Consider the following 22,606-nt stretch of genomic DNA (forward strand, 5'->3'; position numbering starts at 1 on the left):
ATCATATGTAACTCATTAAATATCGAAATTAGAAGAACAGTGCACTATTTTTAATTATAGGAAATGCGTTTTTCTAAGGTACATAAACTTTTGGGATTGACTGTATAGCCAATACATCCTTAATTAGACAAAACTGTTATAGATGCTGTAACGGGAATAATAGTTCTCCGCTTTATACGTTCACTTGTCTCTAAATTTCGCTGACTAGAGACTAGAAGATTTATGTTACAACTATGCGTGTATTTAACGAGCAGAGAGATTCGCTCACTTTCACGGTATTTATCAATATTTCCTCACGTCTGTGATCTTTGCGCATACTTGATCGTTATTTCTTCTGATAAATTTCCAAATGGTGAGATCTTTAATCCGTCGTCAACGAAACTAAAAGTGGAGTTACCAAAATGCAGGACTTGAAAAATAGTTGGCTGGTTCGTTGAAAAATAATATTCGGTGCACCGGTGGGTGAGTAGAACGGCTACGGCGAGTAAGTAAACGCGCCTACTTACGCCTACCTATGTATATGGATTCGCGATCAACTATCCGTATACGGACATACCGTCCGTACGTGTATCCGTATAGAGTATAGATTATAGAGTAGACCGAGTAGAGGAACCGCGCGCGGTCACCTTTCGAGAAACTCTCGTCTCGGGTCTCGGGCCTCGGCTCTCGGCAACGCATACGTGCATGCATACTTGTCCATACTTAAAGTACAAGTACGTGCACGCGTACGTGTTAGTACATACGTACGACGTACATGCATATATGTATGTATATAATCGAGCGAACCGAGTCGCGCAACATGCTAACGTGCGCATACCCATACCAAGATGGCCCTTGATAGCCCATTTGCATTGAATGCGTTCTTAGCTTACCTACCAAACGAATATCCCTTCCATGTGTACTTATGTACTTGCTCGGGTATCGCCGGCCCGCTACCCAGACCCGGTTCTTTGCTTCTTTCTCGCCCTTTCTAGCCTCCTCGGTCCTTTCGCCATTATGTTAATTACGTATATCCAAATACGGTAACAAAACCGACGTTCGACCAAAACTTTTCTCGTTTCGAATAAGCTAACAACGATATTTTGAACGCGTGCTGCATGGCGCGACGCTGCAGTGTTACAACGATTCCGATCGTTCGTCACTTTTATAACGAGATCTTCGCGGTTTTTTGATAATAAACGGTGCGAAGCGGGCGATTCCGATAGCGCCGGTACGGTTCGCCTCCTCCGTACTCGAGCCGTGCACGCGTTAAGTACACACGCGTCTAGGTGGAACGCGTGTAGGAAACGAGAAACGGGAAACAGGCAACGGGGAGCAGCGGGTCTCTCATTAGTACTAGTTGGCTCCTGCGGCTCGCGAAAAAAGCCTAAGGGGTTGTATATACTGGTATGACCGGCAAGGGTGAGAATAGAAAAAATGCGTCACGAGCGAGACGACGACGGTGAGAGACGGGAGATCCAAGAACCCTTCAATTCTTTCGCTCCAGATCTAGCGTCCGTTAATTGGAGGTTGTTTGACTATACGCACCAACTTCACCCTTCGTTCTTTTCTCTTCCTACTCCCTCCTCCCTTCTCTCTCCGTGTCGGTACTTTTACCAACTCGTCTTTTTCCCCCTATCGTCCTTTGCCTCCCATTACCATCGCGTACTACACACGCGTAGTTCTTTGTTTCGACTCGGACCCCGAATCAAGCTTTACCTATTCGTCCGACTTGCCAGCATCGGCCGTCGCTCTTCATTCGCGACACGCCTCATACGTATCGCCAGCGCGCGCGTCACCGTATCCTGGGAAGAGAACAATTTCCTGTCTTGACCCCTTTGTATAGTGATAAGGCCGTTTTGGTCCCGCGCCGCGCCGTAAGCGTTTCGAAACGGGAAAGGAAATAGAAGCGAAAATGAAACAGGCAGAAGGGGGCGGTAGACGAGGCGTTAACGAGTAGATGAAAACTGTTCAAATTGTATTGCACGAATACAACTATAGGACTCTGTCAGCCGCTAACGATAAACAGACAGAGCATAGCGGAGCTTGGCTTTAATCGTGTCATTATCGTCTCCGATTTAATACATGCATATGTAATACATATATGTAAGATGTCGCGTGACTCATCTTATCAAAACGTTTAAGGGAAAAGAACGAAGGAGTTCTGCAATTGCATCATTCATTCCTGCGAGATCTGCGAACGTCCAATCGATCGATCTGCTCGTTTTGGATATAACGATAGTTCTGTACTTGACATGATCATTCGTAATAAAGTGACGATTGGCAAGAGAGCGTTCAGATCTGATTTGATTTTATCGTTGCAGTGCTGAGGGACGAATTTCGAGCAGAACCACAAAATACAAGAGTCGCAGCCGGAGAGACCGCTTTGCTGGAGTGTGGACCACCCAGGGGCCATCCGGAGCCCACGTTGCACTGGAGGAAGAATGGACACCCGATTGATTTGGATGGTTCTAAACGGTATGCTATATGCGTTATACGTTTGTTTCTATAAGTTTCCTATGTGTCTCTCGATTTACGTTCCCTCGATTGGCATAGTCACGATGTATAATATATGTGGGTACGCGCAAGGTACGCGTCCATTGCGAATGTGCGTACGTAACGTGTACTTGTAGGCTACGTAGTACCGCATACTCGTAAATCGTAATACGCGCGTGCACGTGTGCGGCGATCCTTGAATAGCACAGGTAAGCGTTGTTCGGTAGGCTTCGAAGCATCTGACTACGCTTTCCTTTCGAGTTTGTCTCGCGTATACACATCGCCCTTATAATCGTCTGTTGACAGTATCACTTTGGTGGATGGAGGAAATTTGATGATTTCGGATGTCCGGCAAACGGACCAGGGAAAGTATCAATGCTTCGCCGAGAATATGGTTGGCGTGAAAGAGTCTGCAGTTGCAACGCTTACAGTTCACGGTAACTGGACACGTAGATATGCTGCTACTGTAGCGTATATTTGTATATATTAATTTTCGTTTTCGTCTCCGTTTTATTTTTAGTGAAACCGTTCTTTCTGTCGACTCCCGCGAACCAAACCGTCCTGTCGGAGCAAACGGCCGAATTTGCGTGCCGCGTGGGCGGTGATCCTACACCCGAGATCCTCTGGCGTCGGAACGACGGAAAGATGCCGATAGGTCGAGCGCACATCTTGGATGACAAGAGTCTGCGAATCGAAAGGGTGACGCCACAGGACCAAGGCACTTACATTTGCGATGCCGAGAACGGCGTTGGTGCTATATCCGCGAGCGCGACTTTGACCGTACATTGTAAGTGTGAAACCCGGCTATCTACCGCTACGCGCTGCTATCTTTCTTATTTACTACCATTTTACTAAATGGTTCGATTTTTTATTTTCAGCAAGGCCCGTGTTCACCAGTTTTCCAAAGGACGAGATAGTCGGCGTCGGTTCGAACGTATCGTTTTCTTGTGCGGCGCGTGGTGCGCCGAAACCTTCAATCTTTTGGACGCGCGAAGGCTCCCAGGAATTGATGTTCCCCGGAAACGAGTATCAAGGTCGATACAAAATCGTCGAAGACGGAAGTTTGCAGATCAGAGGAGTCCTCGGGAAGGACGAGGGTCATTACGTCTGCAGCGCGATCAGTCAAGCCGGGGCTAGTACGGCGACGGTTTTTCTTCAGGTAAACATGCGACGAATCTCTACATCTGCTACACAACACGTTCCGATTTCACATTTGAAAAGCAACTGATAGCAGTCGAGTAATATTTGAACATTGATCGATTCAGGTTACGTCGATCGAAGAAGCTCCACCGCCCATAATAGAAGTAGGAGCGATGAATCAAACTTCGCTCCCTAAACGAGACGTTTACATGCCGTGCCGTGCTTTCGGAAGACCCGCACCGAAGATCCGATGGTACAAGAACGACGAGCAGTTGCCGCTGCGCCGACGATCCACCAGCACCGGAGAAGATCGATTCTTGATCGCGATGAACGGAACTCTGACCATAAAAAATGTTCAGTTGGCCGATACAGGCATGTACAAGTGCGTCGCATCCTCCGAGTCGGGCAACACCTCGTGGACCGCCAGTTTGACGGTTAGCCCGTCGGCGGGAACGGGATCGGGTACTAGTTATCGCGGAGCTAGCGGCGGCGGTTACCCGGACCTATCGCTGCTTCCTGCGAGTCCGAGTAAGCCGAGAATAGTGAACGCAACCAGCGACGCGGTCACGCTCACGTGGAGTCCGGGATATCAGGAAGGCGTAGCGAGCAAGATAATCGATTACACTGTCGAGTATTTTGCTACGAATCCGAAGACCGGTTGGATTGTTGCGGGGACAGGAATCACGAACGATATCTATACGGTAAGTACACCACGCCGGCATATTTATCAGGTAATTAGTAATTATGTATACTATGCAGTTTCGATGACAGCACTTTTTTCTTCTCTGCAGGTAACGAACTTGAAGCCAGATACGAGTTACGTGTTCGTTGTTCGGTCCCGAAATGGTTACGGTCTATCCGCTCCTGGCCCCTTTTCGGACGTTGCACGGACGACCAATCTCGATCAGCGGCACGCGATCCCGCAGACTGAATTGATTCGAGCGAGAGATCGTCTCAATAACGACATACTTTATTTGAAAGATGTTCAACCGTTGAGCAGCACTAGCGTGAAGATCGTGTGGGATGTAAGTGACCAGGTGTACTCATAATTTCGAATCTCACGCGAACCGAACTGGCGAAGCTAAATTAGCGTCATGATCGCATTGCGTTAATTTTCTTCTCCTTTCTTGGACATAGATACTCGGAGCTGCGGATTTGGTCGAAGGCTTGTACATAAGGTATCGAGAAGTGTCCGATAAACCAGAGTATCAAATGGTTACGGTGATGAATGCCGGCGCGACCAGTTACGTCCTAACTAATCTGAACAAATATACGCGCTACGAGTTTTTCCTAGTACCCTTTTACAAGACCATCGAAGGTAGGCCAAGTAACGTGTATCTGGCAACGACACTGGAAGATGTACCCTCCGATGCACCTGAAAACGTCCACGTTGGTATGATAAACGTTACCTCGGCGTTCGTCAGTTGGTCCCCGCCCCCAAAGAGCACACAAAATGGACAATTGATAGGATACAAGGTAAGGTGTAACTGCGTCCCGTTATTATCGTACGTAGCACGATACACGGCGGTATCTATTATAATTCGCAATAATTTCATCCGTTCAGATCCAAATCAAGAGCAACAGTAGCAACAAGGTTCTCGGTCAAATGTCATTGAACGCGTCGACTACATCGGTGATCATCAACAGCTTAACGAGTGGTGGATCGTATACCGCGCGCGTAGCCGGATTGACTCGGGTAGGAATCGGACCCTTTTCCGAGCCGACCGTGTTGAACATGGATCCGGGACAACTAACGCAGCTACCACCGCGAACGGATCCGAGTCAAAGGAACGCGTCCGTCGTCGGTGAAACCTGGTTCCTTATTCTAATGATAACGGTCGTGTTAACTGTTATCGCGGCTCTCCTGGCCGCAGTTTATGTTCGACGGAGACAAGCAATGAGCAAACAGCTCGGCCATTTGAACGTTCCTGTCGGTACGGCGAACGATATTTGTCAATTGAATAAGGATACTCTGTGGCTAGAGCGGGGTTGGAGACCGACGAACAACACGCTTCAGGCTTCGTCGACTGACAAAGATTGTGAGACGAAGCTGTTGAGCAATCAAAATCAGATTGGGCTACCGCCTGGAATCGTCGGGATGGCCGGATCGGAGTATGCCGAGGTCAATCTAACCACGTTTTATAATACTCGTAAACAGCAGATGCAGCAGGCGCCGCCAGAACCGTACGCAACGACGACGCTTTGCATGCCGGCTCGTAGCCCGGATTCGATAGAGACCACTGGCCGTAAGTCGAATTCGAGCGATTCCTGCTTGAAACCAGACTATTCGAGTTTGGATTCAAATTTGGATCGAAACAAATCGACCGTCTCTCCGAGTAGCGACAACGCGAGCAGCGTTTACAATGCCGACGATAACTCGGCGATGGAAGCGCAAAGAAGAATGCACCCGCAATACAGGATGCCGCTGCCGAACGAGAACCAACCTCCGAATTGGTGCGACATGCTACCACCTCCGCCAGAACATCCACCCTCGTTCGAGGTATCCCTCGGTTCTTCCCATTCCCGAACGCATTCGCACGCGCATCAGCACCCATATCATCACCATCACCATCCCGCGTATCCGATTCAGCCGCATCAGTATCAGCAACAGCATCAATCGCACCAGCCCCATCCACATTATCAGCAGCAGCAGCAGCAACAACAACAGCAGCAACAACAGCAACATCAAACAGCATTCAGCCCTCATCTTGGGAAGAGAAGCATCGAGAGACAAAACGATCTGGATGTGATAGCTGGTTCCGGATTAGCTCTGGGATTAGGTCTGAGTTCGAGTTCGAATTCGGGTGGCGGCGGTAGTGGTGACTGCGGGAGATCCGTGTGTTCCGGATCTGGATCGAGGAATTCTCAAAGTCCGCCGAGTCCTCCAATCAGGGGAACAACGAACAATCTAGGAGGATCGAATATCGGGTGGAATGGTCCGACCGGCCAGATCCAACAACAATCTCAGTCCCAATCTTTCGATAGCCCAAGAACGGAACAGAACAACAGCGGTCACCAGCAAAGCAGATATACCAGCTTGCCGCCGCAAACGAATCCACCTTCGCTGCCCGTCTTCCCGCAAGCATTCGATTGCTATGATTCGTACAAGGATAATCGAGAGAACGAATACGAGAGTGGTTCTCTCCTGTACGGTCAGCGAAATTCATCGCCGCTAGACGATTACGATTCCGCGTATAGGCATGCGAATCGAACGGATTCTCGACGATCGGAACGATCGTTCGGATCGGGAAACGAAGAGATTTATCGGCGAAACGAACTTCAGAACTGCTCCGTCTATCAACCCGAGAACGACGAATGGGATAGGAAGTCGTGCGATTCGAACGCGCACTCGGATATCTGTTGTTCCTGTTCCGAGTCCAGTTGTCTGTACGGGAACACTATCGAGCAGTACGCGAACGATCAGTTCGCGAATTGTCTTCACGGCAAGACGACGACGACGGCGAGTTTTCGGAATCGAAATGGCAGGAGTCCGCGTAGAAGAAACGTCAGAACCGTATCGCCCACGTATAGCAGCAGCGAAAGTAATTACTCTTGCCTTCCACCGAGGCAATCCGGAAGCGTGAGTTCGCAAGAGAGGAGGCACAACCGTGGGAAAGGTGCAACAGGTATCGTACACTCATCCTTCTTCCTTCACCATCCGTGCAATTCGACGACATTCACATTCGATCTTCGTTTCTTTCAGACAAAGTGGCTGGTTTTTCAAGAATCGGCGCCTCAGGCAACGCTCAGCACAATTCCTCGTGTTCGAACACGGTCAGCAGTTCGGGTAGTCAAAGGTACAACAAGTTGAACAACCTTTTCGTTGGCGGCAGCGGCAGTAGTGGAAACGGAGGTGTAGCACCTACGGAATGCGGTCCACCGACCGATCTCCGCGATGGCTAGTATTAACAGGATATACAAAATCGACCCGATGAAACCTGCTGGATTTACAATCCGATCACGAACTCGGCGACGAGTTTTACTTCGATCGCAACGAATCGAGTACCATCGGTGTACGCGCGACGATATCGTCAACGTTTTTAAAGTACCTTTACGAACACGAAGATCGACCATGATCCATTCCGCGCATACGCGATAAAGTTTATTGCTGCTCGAGATTTTCGAATTGCACTCAACGACGTACCACGTAGTTTACTATTTCCTCTTCTCTCCTCTCCTCTGCTGCTGTTCCCTGCTCCTTCGACCATCGCGCTTCTACGTTGTTGAATCAAGTCTAGCGCGAAATCGCTTGCCCATAATCCGACTTCTCTTCCTTTGCTCAAGCACGAATGCGGTGCCGATTAACGATGGTCGATCGCCGATATGATAACGATGAACGATGACACGCTTGACCGACGCGACACGGTGCCATTTGTACATTACGGACATCGTATATTTCGTCAAGTCCAAGTTCCGCGTTACGTTTTCCTGTTATTTTTCGATGCGATAACGTTCCTAAACGATAAGGACGAATCCTTGCATCGAAACCTAAACGTAGACTGTAGACGACGAAAAGTGCGAGGATTCGTCGACCTACGTACGAGCGTACGTGAAACAGTTACGCGGTACGAACGCGCAACAGTATGTAAGTACATGCATACGGACATATAAGTATATACAGAGTTAGCTACTCGGATCGCTCGTTGGAATCGCTCAAATTTCTCCCGACGCTTAGCATTTATTTCCACGAATTTAAGTTTGAGCTTAAGTTTACTTTTAGGTTTAAGGAGGAGCCGGTAAAAGAAGGAGAAAAGAGAACGATGTCGCGTCTCGCGATTTAAATTGATCTAAAATAAACGAGAAACGATAACGGATAGACGCCGAAACACGACCGACCGCACACTGCCGACGAAACACTGCCGAACAACACTACTGCCGTCGCGATGTGATTCGAGATGAGTAAAACAGCGTCACATAAAGAAGAAAAGTTAACGAACGTGAATTGATCGAAATCGTTTCGTAACTCGTGTAAATACAAGAACGATCATCCATCCGGACCGAAACCAAAAACCGAACTAACGGAGAGTACGATTAACGAAAAGAATGAGAGTGAAATAAAAATAAGAAAAGAAGAAGACGACGAAGAAGGAAGAGGATTCGTTTTTGTAGCACGTTTACGCGTAGGGATAAAATATCTAAATTGAAATTGGACGAATATAGTCGCGTAGAACGTATATTTTAATTATTCATCGTGTTCTCGTTGTTGGACAGATAGTCTGTTCAGTTTCGACTGTGTGTGTGTGTACGCTCCGAGTTTGCCAAACATGATCGGACTTATAACGATTGATAAATGATCGTTCCATAAGAATCTAGATTCCTCGTAAGGCTAAGAATAAAAATAAGAATAAGATGGGAAAGACGAGGAAGAAGCACGTTCGAAAGTGTACATAAACTGGCATTTAAAGTTTTCCACGACGATAGGGAAACTAGTATCGATTACAGTTTTAATAGTCGTTTAAAAAATAATATTGTGCCGAAACTCAATAACTCGCGACGTCCCTTCCATCAAGAACGAGATAGAAGGTCGCAGCGAGTAATTGATCGTTCGCCGTGTGCAGTGTACCGTGTGCTGAACCATCCTATCAATCAGCGAAGAAAACGAGTATGTAATGACGTTATTTTTCTAGTTTCTCACGATCGCGCGATTGTTACGATGGTTCGCTTCAAACTCCGATCGTATGTACATATACATATACACATGTCGTGTTACGCGCGATCGCTTCGAGTCGAACGAAAGATACGTATATAGGTCGCGATTCGCGTATTCCTTCCTGTCGAAAGAGCTTGATCGTTGATTTGAAGTTTTTTCCACATTCGCGTTTTACGTTCCTGGAGACTCGTCGCTTTCACCTTGCGAGTACATCGCGCTCGCGTAATTTCTAAACTCCGATTTGCAGTACGCTCGTTCTCGCATTCGTTGCATCTCCGTTCGATCTCTGATTACGAATACGACACCGCGGCTGTGCCGGCGACGGCGGCAAACCACGATATTAAACACGAAATGCAACAAGAAACATCGGAATGCATATACTACATATTACATATGTACCGTCATACGCAACAAACATTTCCGTTCGCGAAAACCTAAATCGAATTTACAGTTTAATCGTGTCGAATTTGATTCGTGCATAGAGAGTACCATGGTGTGTACGAATAATTATGTATGAACGTTACGGCTTACGTATGAAAATACGTATATGTGCGTGCGTACATAAACGAATCTCAAAGAGGGAGAATAAGTTTAAAGAAGCTTTCACGAGTGATTTCAACCGATTTTTCGATCGACCGATCACTGCCAATAGTCTAATTACCGAGAAAGATCGCGAATCCGAAACCGCGATCGAGCGATTAGTGTTTGTGTGTGTTTGTGTGTGTTCGTCGTCAGAGAGAAAGAGAAAGAGAGCGTGGAATGAAGAAAATTTTGATGTCGCGACTCGCCATTCATCGTCATATCATTCAAATACCGTTCGGATCGAACGATCCGCCAACGCTGAATAAAAATGTTCCGATCAGTGCGATTCGGTAAGTTTTAACGTTACTTGTACGAATCTTTTAGAGTTTAAGGCTAAATTTAAATGCCAAGGCTGATGAGAGTTAGTTAGCTTAAATCTTCTTTGCGTTTTGTAAATAACGAGTGCGCGCAGAAAGAGAGACAGGAGCAGGAGGATTAGCGGGTAACAGAAATCGTTCGTTCGTAAGCATTTTCGTAGGCAATAACTTATTTATTACGAAACAAACGATCGTGTCTGATTTGAACGCGTTATCGAAAAGTAAAGTAATGATGAGTAGATGAATCGATGCGTATGCGGATTAAATAGTAATAATGTATGTATATGAGTACGGGCGAACGCTCGCGCACAAATGTAGATACATAAATTAAAAAGTAATAATAATTACTTACTGTCAAGTACTACACGTATGCGTATAAGACGATATACAAGAGCGTTACATGATATACGATGAGTAACGATTATTAATAAAAAGGAAAAAAGCAAAAAAAAGTAAAACGAAGAAACGAACGGTATTGAAATTTTGACCATTTACCGTACCTTTTACGACTAGTTCTACATTTACGATTCTAGTTAGAAGATGTATGTTCGGTTCGAATCTACACTTAACGGACGATCGAAGAGAGGGAGGAACAACACGTCCGGACAAGAAACCTTTAGCTATACGATTTCGTCGGTTTTTCTTTCTAACGTTTATTTTTATCAAATATATCGTATCATTAGGTAAATATAAAATCGTAAATGTATCGAAACGCGAACTCTTGCATGGTCGTAACTATCCGCAACCGCCTTTCCCGCAACAAGAGCGTTTGGGTGGTCGATATCCTCTCGAACCATCGCCCATCAGTGGATTGTATTCTATGAAAATTAACGAGAATGTTGCATCGGTCGATCGCTAGTTTTTTGAGATGGCTGTTTTGTACATTCGAAGTATATCGCGTGTACATAGGCATGTATAAATTATGGACATATCCACGAACGTATACTATACCTTTCTTCAATGATTTCTCTTTATTTCCCGATGATGAACAAGCTTCACTATCGTCTCTACGTCCTAATACATTACCTAACGAATTGTTATCCATGTGCAACCTTTGCGTTTCTTTAGCTTTTCTTTTTTTCTAGAAAAAATCAACACACGAGAACATAGTTTGTGCGATACAACATATGTACAGTGCTAACGAAATCGCATAATTTACCTCTGCTTCCTCTTTTTGCACAAATATACATTTTTCATATTGCTCCTGCATTTTCTGTCGCGAAGCTTCCACAGCTGACAATCTTTCTTTCATAAATGAAAGATCAGGATCTGAATAATGAACCGATGGATGAATTAATATATATTTATACGAGTACAGTACGATGTAGCAATATCCAAATATTAATAAAATGGTCGTTTTACTTTTATGATATTTTGCTGCGTAATCCTGCTCATCCTTTTTTATGACCCAGGCTGAATATCTTTCTCGTAAATAAGGGAATGCATACCAAAAGGCGATTGCGACCGCAACTAAATACCATCCGATCGACGCGATTCCGCTCCATACTGCATCAATTTTGAAAATACATCTTCGAATTAATTGTATTTCTATTAAACTTAAAATTTTGAATTTTAAAAAGGCATTTAAAATTTCAAGTTTAAGCTACGTTTGGAGGAGATTTAAACAGAAATGCAAAATTAGGTGCAAATATGTACTTACTAGCGTTAAGATAGAAATCTGGAAAATAACTCATCTTTCGATTTTCCTCGCATGGACCCTAATGAGTTCTTAATGAAGAACAATTGTCAACCAGGTGTCAACCAGGTCAACGTCAACGACGACAACAACTGGTCATAATCGTGGTCGTGGTCGTGATTCGTGATCCGTTCGTGGTGCTAGTCAGTTTTAGTCAACGACGGCATGATCTTTGAACACGGTGCGTTTTTATGAGTTCAATATAAATACCGCACCGCGTACCGGTCAATTAATTTTAACCGGCAAACCTAACAATTGTTGACAGTCTTATTAACTTAGACAATCTTGTTCGTAGACTGTTTTGAATAATAGAATAGTAAAAGTTCAAAATTTTAACAAAAACGTACTCTCACCGTTGTGACTTCACATTCAAATCTAGTGACTTTTTCGTCGACTGTATTGAGAGTGGCAACACGTAGCACGGAACAATTTCTTGCTTGCTTTCCGTCAAAAAAGTATTCAAGGTGGAAGTTGTGGACGCCATTTCGTACATCTCGTTTCGCTGTTAGCGTCACGAAAATTTTCTCTTTTTACTTTAATTTAATTTCGCCAAAACGTCGCAGTCACATGTGAGTATCATTCTATCGTCATAAAATAGATATTTGATAAACGGGAACGTTTCGGGGCGATACGTAATTCGGCAGACATCGTTGGATTTCGCGTATCGTTAGCTAGTAGGGTAAACCAAGGGCCGGTTGTTTTTAGATATCTCTTTCGTTTTCCCTAATTGCTAGAGTATCCAATTATACAACGTTAAACGTATAGCGAGAAGCTATTGTACGTTAGCTAATTATTTCGTTTGCTGCTTACAAAAAACGTGAATTATTTGTCTCCACGATGGATGAAATTTGATAATTTCTATGGCCTTGAAGTGCCCATAAAGCGTCCTTTATGTTTATCGGAAAAAATACAATGATTTTAAAAAATATTTTATTTCACTTATATCTCCAATAGTTCGAAGTTCATGAATTTTTCATTTAATATTTAGATGAAAAATTAAGTAAAATAAAATTGTTTTGCCGAATTTAACACCTGTTCTAACATTTTTAATTCAGAAATTTCATTACTGAAGTGTTTTATCATAAAAATATGCTACTAAAGAGATACCAGAAAAGTATTATATTTCTTTATTAATATTGAACATAGAGATGCTCTTATAAGTTGTCTAAAATTGTATCATTGTACATATAAATTATTAATATTTGGAAGTTATTCAAGTAATCAGAAATATGAATCACTAGCGTATGCACGTGTTATGAAACTTATTAATAATACTACATGTATTAAAGACATTAATAAATCTAACTTAAGAATGAACAAAGCATGTTCACATGGATACTATGGAATTAACTCTCTCTGTAGCCAGATATTCTGTTCCTAAGTTTATATGTGTATTTATATCATTTTATAGCATCAGAGGAGACTTTAATAGACTAATATGTACGTACATAACTATAATTGCTAACAGGCTTTTCAAAATGCATTTATCTTAGAATATCGTTATTCTATATGCACAATTGGTACTAAAGAGAACAAGACATTTTAAAAGGTTCAAGATTTATTGGAAAAATTAGCTTTAGCTAATATAAATCTTAGATATTAAATGTAATTATTTAATAGTGAAGATTACCATGATAAATGTATGGTATTAATTAACGACACTATTTTTTTTATTTTCAGAAAATGGTTTCATCTAATCAACCGGTAAGAACAATGCTAATAGTAAATCTTATCCACTTTGTATTATTTGCTCATCTCGTTTATTTATCATGTATAATATTATTTTATATTATCTAATAAATGATTAATATAAGTTAAATGGCAGAATTTAGGTACGTAAGGTATTGTGTTTTTGTATTTTTTTTTCATCTATATTATTTTTTTAATACATCGTATATAATAAATATACGAATTTAAATGAAATCATGTCAGCGTTTAATTATAATTTATGCGTAAGCTCAATAACATTACGTTATCATTGTTACATATAATTTTTGATAGCAAAAATTTTGAGCGAGATAAATTCTCAATCAGACACCATACTTTTTTCAAAGAGGAGTATGGTCGATATTAGAGGTACAAGACAAACGTAAATATTTTATTTAATAATTGGTAATCTGTAAATGCATGCACATATTATTATAATCACGTAAATTATACATGTATAAACGTAAGAGCTGATAAGTGTTGTTAATTGCACGTTTCAATTTTGCAGAGAAAAACAAAAATATTTGTGGGTCGGTTACCAGAAAATTGTCGCAACGATGAGTTGCGACAATTATTTTTACGTTTTGGTGAGGTAACGGAATGCGATGTCATGAATCGGTATGGGTTTGTCCACATGGCACGCGAGGAAGACGCAGCTGCAGCGATCAAAGCACTTCACAATTCCAACTTCAAAGGAGCGACAATCAATGTGGAACAGTCAACTGGCAAATCACGTGGCGGAGGAGGAGGACGCAGGGATGGAGACAGAAGAGGTGGACCAATGAGAGGTGGTAGGGGAGGACGAGACGGTGGTAGAGACGCTCGTCCGGGACCATACAATGATAGAAGAGGTAAGTAAATTTACTATCATATTTTAAATTATTACTATTTTCTCATTGCTAATTAAAATCATATTCTGTGTCTTCCTGTTGTGGAAACTGTTAGTTAAAACCGTTAGTTTTCCTAAACAAATATGCTCTATCCTACACTTGATCCTCCAGTCACAGGTGCATCTACCTAGTGAAGTACCACTAATTTTGAAGAATTTCATGTCATTATTACATTGCATATTGAATTGAATTCTCCCTAAGTTTTTGTATTACATGCATGTATAAAGCATAACAATTCCAAATAAAAAGTAAAATCAATCGACGATTTAACACGGGACAGTAAAAACAGTGATCCGTGGCTGAAGAGTTGATAAATATTATTACATTCAATATGTGTTTTTATTAAATGTAAGTATTATACATTTCTTCTATTAGATTCTACATTTAATTCTTATGTTTGCCTAGTACAAAGCATTTGATCGCAATGAGAAAATAGAATCTGTATGATTTATAATATACATATGTAATTTTTTTAATACAGACTAAAATACAAATTGGATATCTCGGCATGCTTTACAGTTCTTCCGATCCAACTCGTTGGTTACGATGGATCTGCTGCAGGTGGCGTCGCGTCGGGGTACACCGATTACAATCGTGGCGCTGGAGACTTTAGTGGACGTGGGGCTGACTTTGGGACTGGATACACCGATCGCGGAGCCTATGGTCAAAATGTTGGAAGCGCGGCTATGGGCTACACATCCACGGCGCAGGGGATGGGAGGAGGATACGGACCAGCGACGGGAGCTGTCGGAGGATACGGACCAACCGGGACAGCTGACTATGGCCGAACTGACTATAGCCGCGCTGCTGACTTTGGAGCGAGGACAGATTACGGTAATTATGGTAGTATGACTTTTATTCACCTACTATTCATATTCTTGTAATCAGATTACGTACGTGGTATGTGTAATTTTAACTGTGTATCAGCAGTCTAGATTTCGTAATCTTACAAGTTTTAAACCTATTTCTTTTTAAAAGAGGATATTTAAGTTAAAATTCGGTATGCCATTCTATGCCATCTGATTACAGGCTATTTTATACTTTATACATAGATATTTTTGTTCCTTATTTAAATTCTGAATATATTTACTTCAAACATTCTGAGACAACTTTATCATTATTTTGACGGTATTATTATCAGTAGTTTAAATATTATCAAAATAAAATAACAATGAAAATCTAAAAGTCTTTCTTTAACTATTTTTGCAATTAACAACTATAAAAGATGAGGTAGAAGTATTATTCTAATGTAGCTTGTATATGTATGTTGCAGTAGTCGGAGGTGGTATGACTGGTGATTTTAATCGTGGCGCACCGGGTCCGATGGATTATGGTCGTACAGATAATTTTGGTGCAAATCGCACAGTTGATTATACAGCTAGAAATGATTATGATCGAACCGCGACTGGGCCTATGAGAAACGGCGGTGCTGCTGTTGCCACAACTGGATATGGTACAGGCTACACAGATGTAGGATATGATGAGAGCCACTGGTAATATATTTTATTTGCTTTAATCCCTTAGATTTAGTTTAAATACTTGGGCATATCTTTTTATAAATATTTACGCATGTATCGTATACGCAATTTAAAGTGATGGAACTCAGTAAATTGAATTGGTGCTTTCATTAACAGCGTTTGTTCGATAATTAATTTTGTTCTGAATTCCTCAATTTTGCTTGAGTTTCATCACTTTTGAGACATACGTGTAACACAACGTGCGCTTTCGAATGGAGAAACGTTCATAGAAAGGCTTTAGGGAGGTTCAGTAGTTGAGTAAAGTGTTGTTGAACACATTTTTCGCAATACTTGAGACAAGGTTTCAACACGTCAGTTATGAAATGGAACTTCATTTTTATTCTAACCTGTAATGCTTACACTAATTGAAGACGCGCAAATCGCATTATATATCAACAGTTACGCTTGAGCAAAATCGTGGTGCATTATGCAGGATAGAGTGAAAATAAGTTAACATATCCCAATTGTGTATGACAGGGGTTATCCGGGCGGGCCTGGGGATATGATGGGTGGGCCCGGGGGGGTAAGTCAGGGAGCTTCGATGGCCTACGACAGGAGGGATGGTCCCCCTGTTAATGATATGCCTCCATTTAACAGGCCAATGAGTACTGGACCCAGCTACAGCACTGGGGCACCTAGTTACAGTACTGGTCCTGGACCACAGGCAGACATGTTCAGTAGAAGACCTGGCAGTGCTGTTCCCAGTGGTGGATATCCACCTGTTGGTGGAAGGTAAATAGAACCTTTGTTATGATATATTCTTTAAAATATCGTATTCATTCATTTTTACATCATAGAAGTATGTAACGGAATTCTATCTAATTATATCATTTCATTCTACATTCTATACTCTTTTTTTACATAATTGAGTTTTCTATAAACGCATAAAAATGTACAATATAAAAATTGATAATTTATGACTGAATTCTGTCGTATATAGAGTGTGTAAATTAGTTTGAATTTCTATTTCAGCTATACTGAAGGGTACGACAGACCAGACGCATATGGTCCACCACGTGGCGGCGGACGGTAAGTCTTTTACTGTTCTTATCGTTATATTATTCATAAATTACACTTTTTACACGAAATGCGTTTTAAATGTGACAATGATCACACAGCGTTGAAGAGCGATAACTAATTTATGCGAATGAGATTGTTCGTTACTCAGGCGACCACGCTCTTTTTGCGCAACGTCATTCGGTTCGTTTAAACACTGATCTTAGTGTGTGTTCACGTATTTATGCGGATCGAAGTAGGCTAAAGCATTTTCTGTAAAAGTATAAGGTGTGACACTCAGCGCGAGAATATAATAATCATTTCTTGATCGTGTAAAGCGTATATATTTGTGCATACAACGATACAAGATTGATCTCTGCTGCCGAGAAAAATCATTCTGCGACTTTTCTAGTGTTGAGTGTAAAAGAGAAGAGAAGTAGTTCCTGTCAAAGTTACTCATATTTATTGGAAATTTATAATGAGAATATTTTCACTTATACTAGTCGCGTAATAACTGTACTAGTCGAAATGTGTGATTTTGTCACCCTGAATAGCTGATTATAAGAAATAAACCGCGAGATCATGCTTGAATTAATTTTTAACAGAAGAATTCTCTCTCTATATATATACATATATATATATACACATATATTCTTGAATATGTCAACTTCTTTTTATTTCCATCCTACGACAAGTGGTGTATCATTAGCAAAAAATTATCGAGTCGCCGCTAATTTTCTGTTATGAAAAAATGTACAAAATATTGCTATTGAATGATAAATGAACAGATCAACTTAATCCAAAGCTAGATAAATTGGAAACTATAAAGTAATATTTAACTACAGTACACGTGGTGAGGCAATAAAAGCTCATTTTCGGTAATACTGCCTCTCTTCTTTTATGTACTCTGCGATAAAAGTCTGCGAATCAGCGTTTACTTGATTCGACATGTTTGTGATTGATCTAACGAATAATATGGTAAGATGCTGGCAAATAGAACCGTAATGCGTTACGACACACTGCGCCGTTAAACGACACGTACTCGATACGAAGAGACGTTCCAGAGGCACGCAATATTCTTCTGCTCGTGCTACGAAACTGCATCGATTTTAATCTGTTTACGTTTTCGAGTCTCTTTCCTTTTATCGTGTTGGAAGAATATCGCAATACAAAAAGAAAGAAAATGCGTGGCACGTTTCGAAACGTTCAGTGAGAAGAGAAGTCAACCCCGGGTTGACCGTTTACGAAAATTGCGTTGCGTTACCTTGCCTAATGCGCCTTTTGCCGATACTTACAACCGCAAGTGATCGGGCAAAATAACAGAAAGTTTTCACCAAGATCATACAGAAATTTTCATTTTCGCATATATGTTCGAGCACGTTAATTCTGAAAACTATTCGGGGCATTCGAAGCCGATATTCGTCGACGATAACAATTTTGCGGCTGTGGCAAAAAACGTTTTGGATGCGCCGATAAAAACGAACTTAAACATGTGACAACTAATCAGACCTGGACGTAAAATTGAAATTCTCATGATCATCTTTAGAGAACCAAATACAAAAATTATTTTAACATTTTTACTGTCTTGCTCAATTTTGTGATGCAATAATGGAAAGCTTGTTTAATTTGGAAAAACTTATTTAAAAGGCAATCTTATTATCATTATTTCTTAGTGATGAATGATATGTTTCACGCGTTAAATAAATACCTTCAATTAAGAATAACTAGAGAGGCGATGTATGAATGTTATAAATATACATTGTATAAAAAGAAAATCATAATCCGATCAAAAGGAAGAAACAAGGTACGCTTTATCCAGGTCTGGAAGTTGTGTGTTATTCGGCAAATGTGTGTTACATGCGTTGCGAAAAGAAAATCGAGACGTACGTACAGGATTCAAAATTATGTCATGATTGTTACAAATGGATTCTACATCTCTGAATCCGTGAAAATCTGTTAAAAAGAGTTCCTGTAAAACTAATGTTACCTTAGCTTTCCAAGATTTTATATTACGTCGTACTCTAATAATTGCAGAAAACAAATTTTTATTTTTGCAATGGATCTCCACTGATCCAGAGGCACAGAATTCAACTGTAACAGTCATAGCACACAGTTTTGAAATATTCTGTACAGATATGACGATATTGGACATTGACAGACGACAGTGTGAACGCAAGACACTGCCGTTATGGAAAATAATTGAATTTTCGCTACGTAGAATCGTATTCGCGCAGATCAGTGTTACATCTTATACTTTCCAGCTTGTTACGCCGCAAGGCGATGAAGAAATTAATACTGCGATTTTTCATTTTTTGACCTTTTAGCTTCCCAGGTCCGGCAGACGCGATGCCACCGAGGTACTAAAATCGTACTAAAGCGAATCTAAGCGCATGCGCAAGGCTCCCTTAAAACAAAAACAAAACAAAATAAAAAAAAATGCCTCTTTAGTGGTGGTCATTCGCTTTACGGAATCGAATACCTAGGAACTGCCCTGCGTCCGACACACAGAGTCCATACCATTACATACGATACTATGTATAATGATAGATACGATATATAGATCTAAAGTTTAACACGCTAACTTAAGGTACGGTAAGAATAAGAAGCAGATAAATATGAACAACACAATGAATAAAATAATGAAGCACACACAACCACGATTATTTGAAGAGAAAAGAGAAGAAGATCGACGTGAACATTATAAACGTGGACTCAAGGGACTTTATATGTCGTTCATTTTTTTTTCAGCAAATAGTGGATATATTATTTTTGTGCGATTTGTGTTCGTAGTTTTTTTTCCTAAATAATTTTTGTTTTTTTCTCTCGTAATAGTACAACCCGGGTTTGAAACGGTGTGGGTTGAGTTATCTTTTACGTATCTTAAGTCACATGATTATTACTAGGATAAAAGAATTTTTGTTATATTAGTTTATAATACATAGCATCAGCAAAGAGGGTGACTTAGGCTATTAAACAAACAAAAAAATTCTGTATAATCTTTTTTTTACACGTAAGAACTTGGATAATGTTTTAAATGTTCATTAATAAAGCAAGGAAATGTGTTTGCAGAAGTTGTCAATGTACCTACGACGGAATGAAAAATAAAATTCAACCGTATATGTATCTTTACGTCTCTTAGCAGAATGATTTCAAGTACATTCACCTCACTGCAGTTTCTTTATACACAGACATACACGTGCCTTCTTATTCATAGAAGCTTTCTTAACTTATCTGACGTATTGAAAGTAATTTAATTAGAAATTTATTTTATCCTTTGCTTTTGACCGTCTATACTATTGCACTTCTATTTATGCTTTCTCAAGCAAAATTCTCTATTAAAAACATTCTCTGTTCTCCGTCGAGAATTACGACGCTGACTAATTGATTGTTTGAATAATGGAGCTCGCTGAAAAGATTTATACGCAAGATTAAATGAAATGTGATTCGCTCGTGATCGTTACCTATGAGATTTTTCGTTTTTCCGGCGAGTCAACTAGGTACCAGCGCGCGTTCAACCGAGACACGCACACGTATGATCATTATCAGAATGACGTTTTGCATTGCAAAATCTAACTTGCTTGTTTCTTTCAAAACACTGAAAGATTGTATGTTAATACTGAGTGTTCTAATATGATGAGAACATTCAAGTGAATGAAAATCGAGATTGCGTACAGTGTTCTTAGGATCACTTTACTTTTCGGATAATAACAGGTATTCTTATTAAATGAAATGATGTTCGAAAATATTAACAAATATTGTGTGACGTCTTATAGAATGTAATATATGAAAGAAAAATGCAGAACGTCATTGGAAGCCTGGAATCTACATCTACTTGTACAATATACTTAGATAGCGTAAACTTTAGAATTGTGTGACGAAACGCGCGTTAACGCAGCGCGCTGCTCTAATCCTGGTGGGCATTGTCAACGTCCGATTATTGAAGAGACCGATATCAAGTCGCTTACCTATGCGTGTGGCCCGTAGATGCGACTCTGGTGAATAATGCAAGCTTCGATATGCGGATAACGTGTCTACGAATTGCGTTTGCGTTCAAAGCTGGCGGTGCTTTGAATTTAAAACTAAAGGTATGTTCAACGCGTGCGCCCTTTACCCTTTGCTCGTTAAAGCAAAATATGAATAAAATTAAATACATGATAATTATAACGTTACAATGATTTACGAGAATATCTGAAAACAGAATGTTGCGCTCACCGCGCGCATTATGCCTGTTTGTCGTTTTACATATACGTACATTGCGAACGCTGAAAATTTTAAAGACTACGAGAAAAATATGTCTCTACAATCATCGATTGTGATAAAAAATACTGTTGCGATGATTCTGCGATGGCGAAGTGCTTCTAGCATTTAACACGCGTTAATTCTAATTCCATCTCTTAAAGGGAAACGTCTATTAGATCTCTTTGTTTCGATTTACGATACGTTTCCGTTTTCAGTTTTGAAATCGTAATGGATATAGTGGATTTTATCGAATTTCAACGAATTCGCTGCGTTTCACATGTTATTTATTTCGTACGACTCAGTTTTCTTTTCAAGCGACTTTCAGCTAATCGTCCTATGTCCTATGCGAACAAAATAAGATTATCTACTTAAACTACAATTATTATTCAGCTTCATTTTTACATACGTGCGCCTGTCAAACCGTATATTATCATTTTCTTTTAGGTTTTAATTAAGTTCAGTTGACTTAATACTTCGTAACTGACGCACTCGTAATCAATCGCCGATCCTCTAAACAGATGGAAGACATTTCTTCAAAATTATATCACACCGTAGACAGGCTAATTCATAACGACTATTTCATGGAACAACTTTGACATTTAAAAATTCTAATCAGATGGGATGGAATTAGGATTAAATTAATGCGAATACAGTTTTCACATGAACGAACGAAACATTGAAGAATAGAAATTTTTTACATAGTTTAAGACTTCACAACGAATATGTATTTTTGTTATTTAAACTGTGAAGGTTTACTATGCATCAAATAATACAATTTTTTTGGTAGATTACCAACAGGATGACGAGTGGCACTGGACAATGAGATGAACTCAGATTGGAACTGTGAGTCCCTAATCACGTGAGGAAGTTCTTCCTGTACTAAGGAGGGCGGATTTATTCTTCAACGAAAATATATGCGACACAATTAAATTGAAGGAACAACAGATGCAGAAAAAAATATGTCTATCTTTTAGCAACTCTAACTAAGAATGTAAGATGTGATATTGAAATATATGACATAGCTTTCTCATTAAGCAATTGAATGTTTCTATTTCCATTTTAGTACAGAGAAAGATCTGAATATCTTTACTCTTCTATGAAAATTATTAGTAACTTACAAACGGCTTATCTACTTAATTCGTGAGAGGCTTTAATCTAGGCAGATTGTTTGCTTTAACTTTTTCCAAGTAAATATTAAAATTTCAAAAATGGGAATTTCTAATGATTGTAATATCTTTACACTGGAAGTTCACTTTTATAATTCTGATTTTTTGTATACGATTGAATTTAATAAAATGTATGTCGTTTTATACACGCGTGTACGTGTACCGTCTTGCTCCTATCATATTTACTAGGTTTTTAATAAGTCATGTATTTATTTGTTTCTTGTATATATA

At 40.5% G+C, this 22,606-nt stretch overlaps 3 protein-coding genes across 12 annotated transcripts in view; 2 read left to right on the plus strand and 1 right to left on the minus strand.

Moving 5' to 3' along the window:
* Positions 1–11,112, plus strand: part of LOC108627132 (roundabout homolog 2) — a 24,684-nt gene extending 13,572 nt beyond the window's left edge. For all 3 annotated transcript variants that reach the window (XM_026815296.1, XM_026815295.1, XM_018028212.2), the window contains exons 4-13: positions 2,304–2,457; positions 2,782–2,912; positions 2,996–3,262; positions 3,354–3,634; positions 3,741–4,316; positions 4,407–4,640; positions 4,753–5,091; positions 5,180–7,241; positions 7,319–7,513; positions 8,336–11,112. In XM_026815296.1, the coding sequence (XP_026671097.1) occupies positions 2,304–2,457; positions 2,782–2,912; positions 2,996–3,262; positions 3,354–3,634; positions 3,741–4,316; positions 4,407–4,640; positions 4,753–5,091; positions 5,180–7,241; positions 7,319–7,513; positions 8,336–8,355 (4,259 nt within the window). In that variant the 3' untranslated portion in view covers positions 8,356–11,112. The remainder of the gene's footprint in view (positions 1–2,303; positions 2,458–2,781; positions 2,913–2,995; positions 3,263–3,353; positions 3,635–3,740; positions 4,317–4,406; positions 4,641–4,752; positions 5,092–5,179; positions 7,242–7,318; positions 7,514–8,335) is intronic.
* Positions 10,798–12,012, minus strand: LOC108627133 (selenoprotein S). The gene is made up of 5 exons (XM_018028214.2): positions 11,825–12,012; positions 11,527–11,670; positions 11,324–11,433; positions 11,116–11,245; positions 10,798–10,982 (listed from the first exon to the last, which is right to left on the minus strand). Exons 1-5 carry the CDS (start codon positions 11,856–11,858, stop codon positions 10,900–10,902), a joined length of 501 nt encoding a protein of 166 aa, XP_017883703.1. The 5' UTR covers positions 11,859–12,012; the 3' UTR covers positions 10,798–10,899.
* A 274-nt stretch (positions 12,013–12,286) lies between these two features.
* LOC108627118 (RNA-binding protein 4.1) lies at positions 12,287–22,247 on the plus strand. 8 transcript variants are annotated; one of them, XM_026815305.1, is made up of 10 exons: positions 12,289–12,429; positions 13,272–13,300; positions 13,541–13,564; positions 14,076–14,418; positions 14,977–15,291; positions 15,731–15,950; positions 16,452–16,706; positions 16,947–17,003; positions 19,295–21,055; positions 21,997–22,247. In XM_026815305.1, the coding sequence occupies exons 3-9, from the start codon at positions 13,544–13,546 to the stop codon at positions 19,332–19,334; spliced, it is 1,251 nt and encodes a 416-aa protein (XP_026671106.1). In that variant the 5' UTR covers positions 12,289–12,429; positions 13,272–13,300; positions 13,541–13,543; the 3' UTR covers positions 19,335–21,055; positions 21,997–22,247. The 8 variants fall into 8 exon arrangements, with proteins under 8 accessions (XP_026671108.1, XP_026671110.1, XP_026671107.1 ...); XM_026815304.1 differs by lacking the exon at positions 13,272–13,300; XM_026815308.1 differs by lacking the exon at positions 13,272–13,300 and having other exon boundaries at positions 12,290–12,429; positions 14,977–15,300; positions 16,572–16,706.
* Positions 22,248–22,606: the final 359 nt, after the last annotated feature.

The sequence above is a fragment of the Ceratina calcarata genome, unplaced genomic scaffold (genome assembly GCF_001652005.2).
Source record: "Ceratina calcarata isolate Rehan_Ccalc_2016 unplaced genomic scaffold, ASM165200v1 scaffold44, whole genome shotgun sequence".
Taxonomy (NCBI): domain Eukaryota; kingdom Metazoa; phylum Arthropoda; class Insecta; order Hymenoptera; family Apidae; genus Ceratina; species Ceratina calcarata.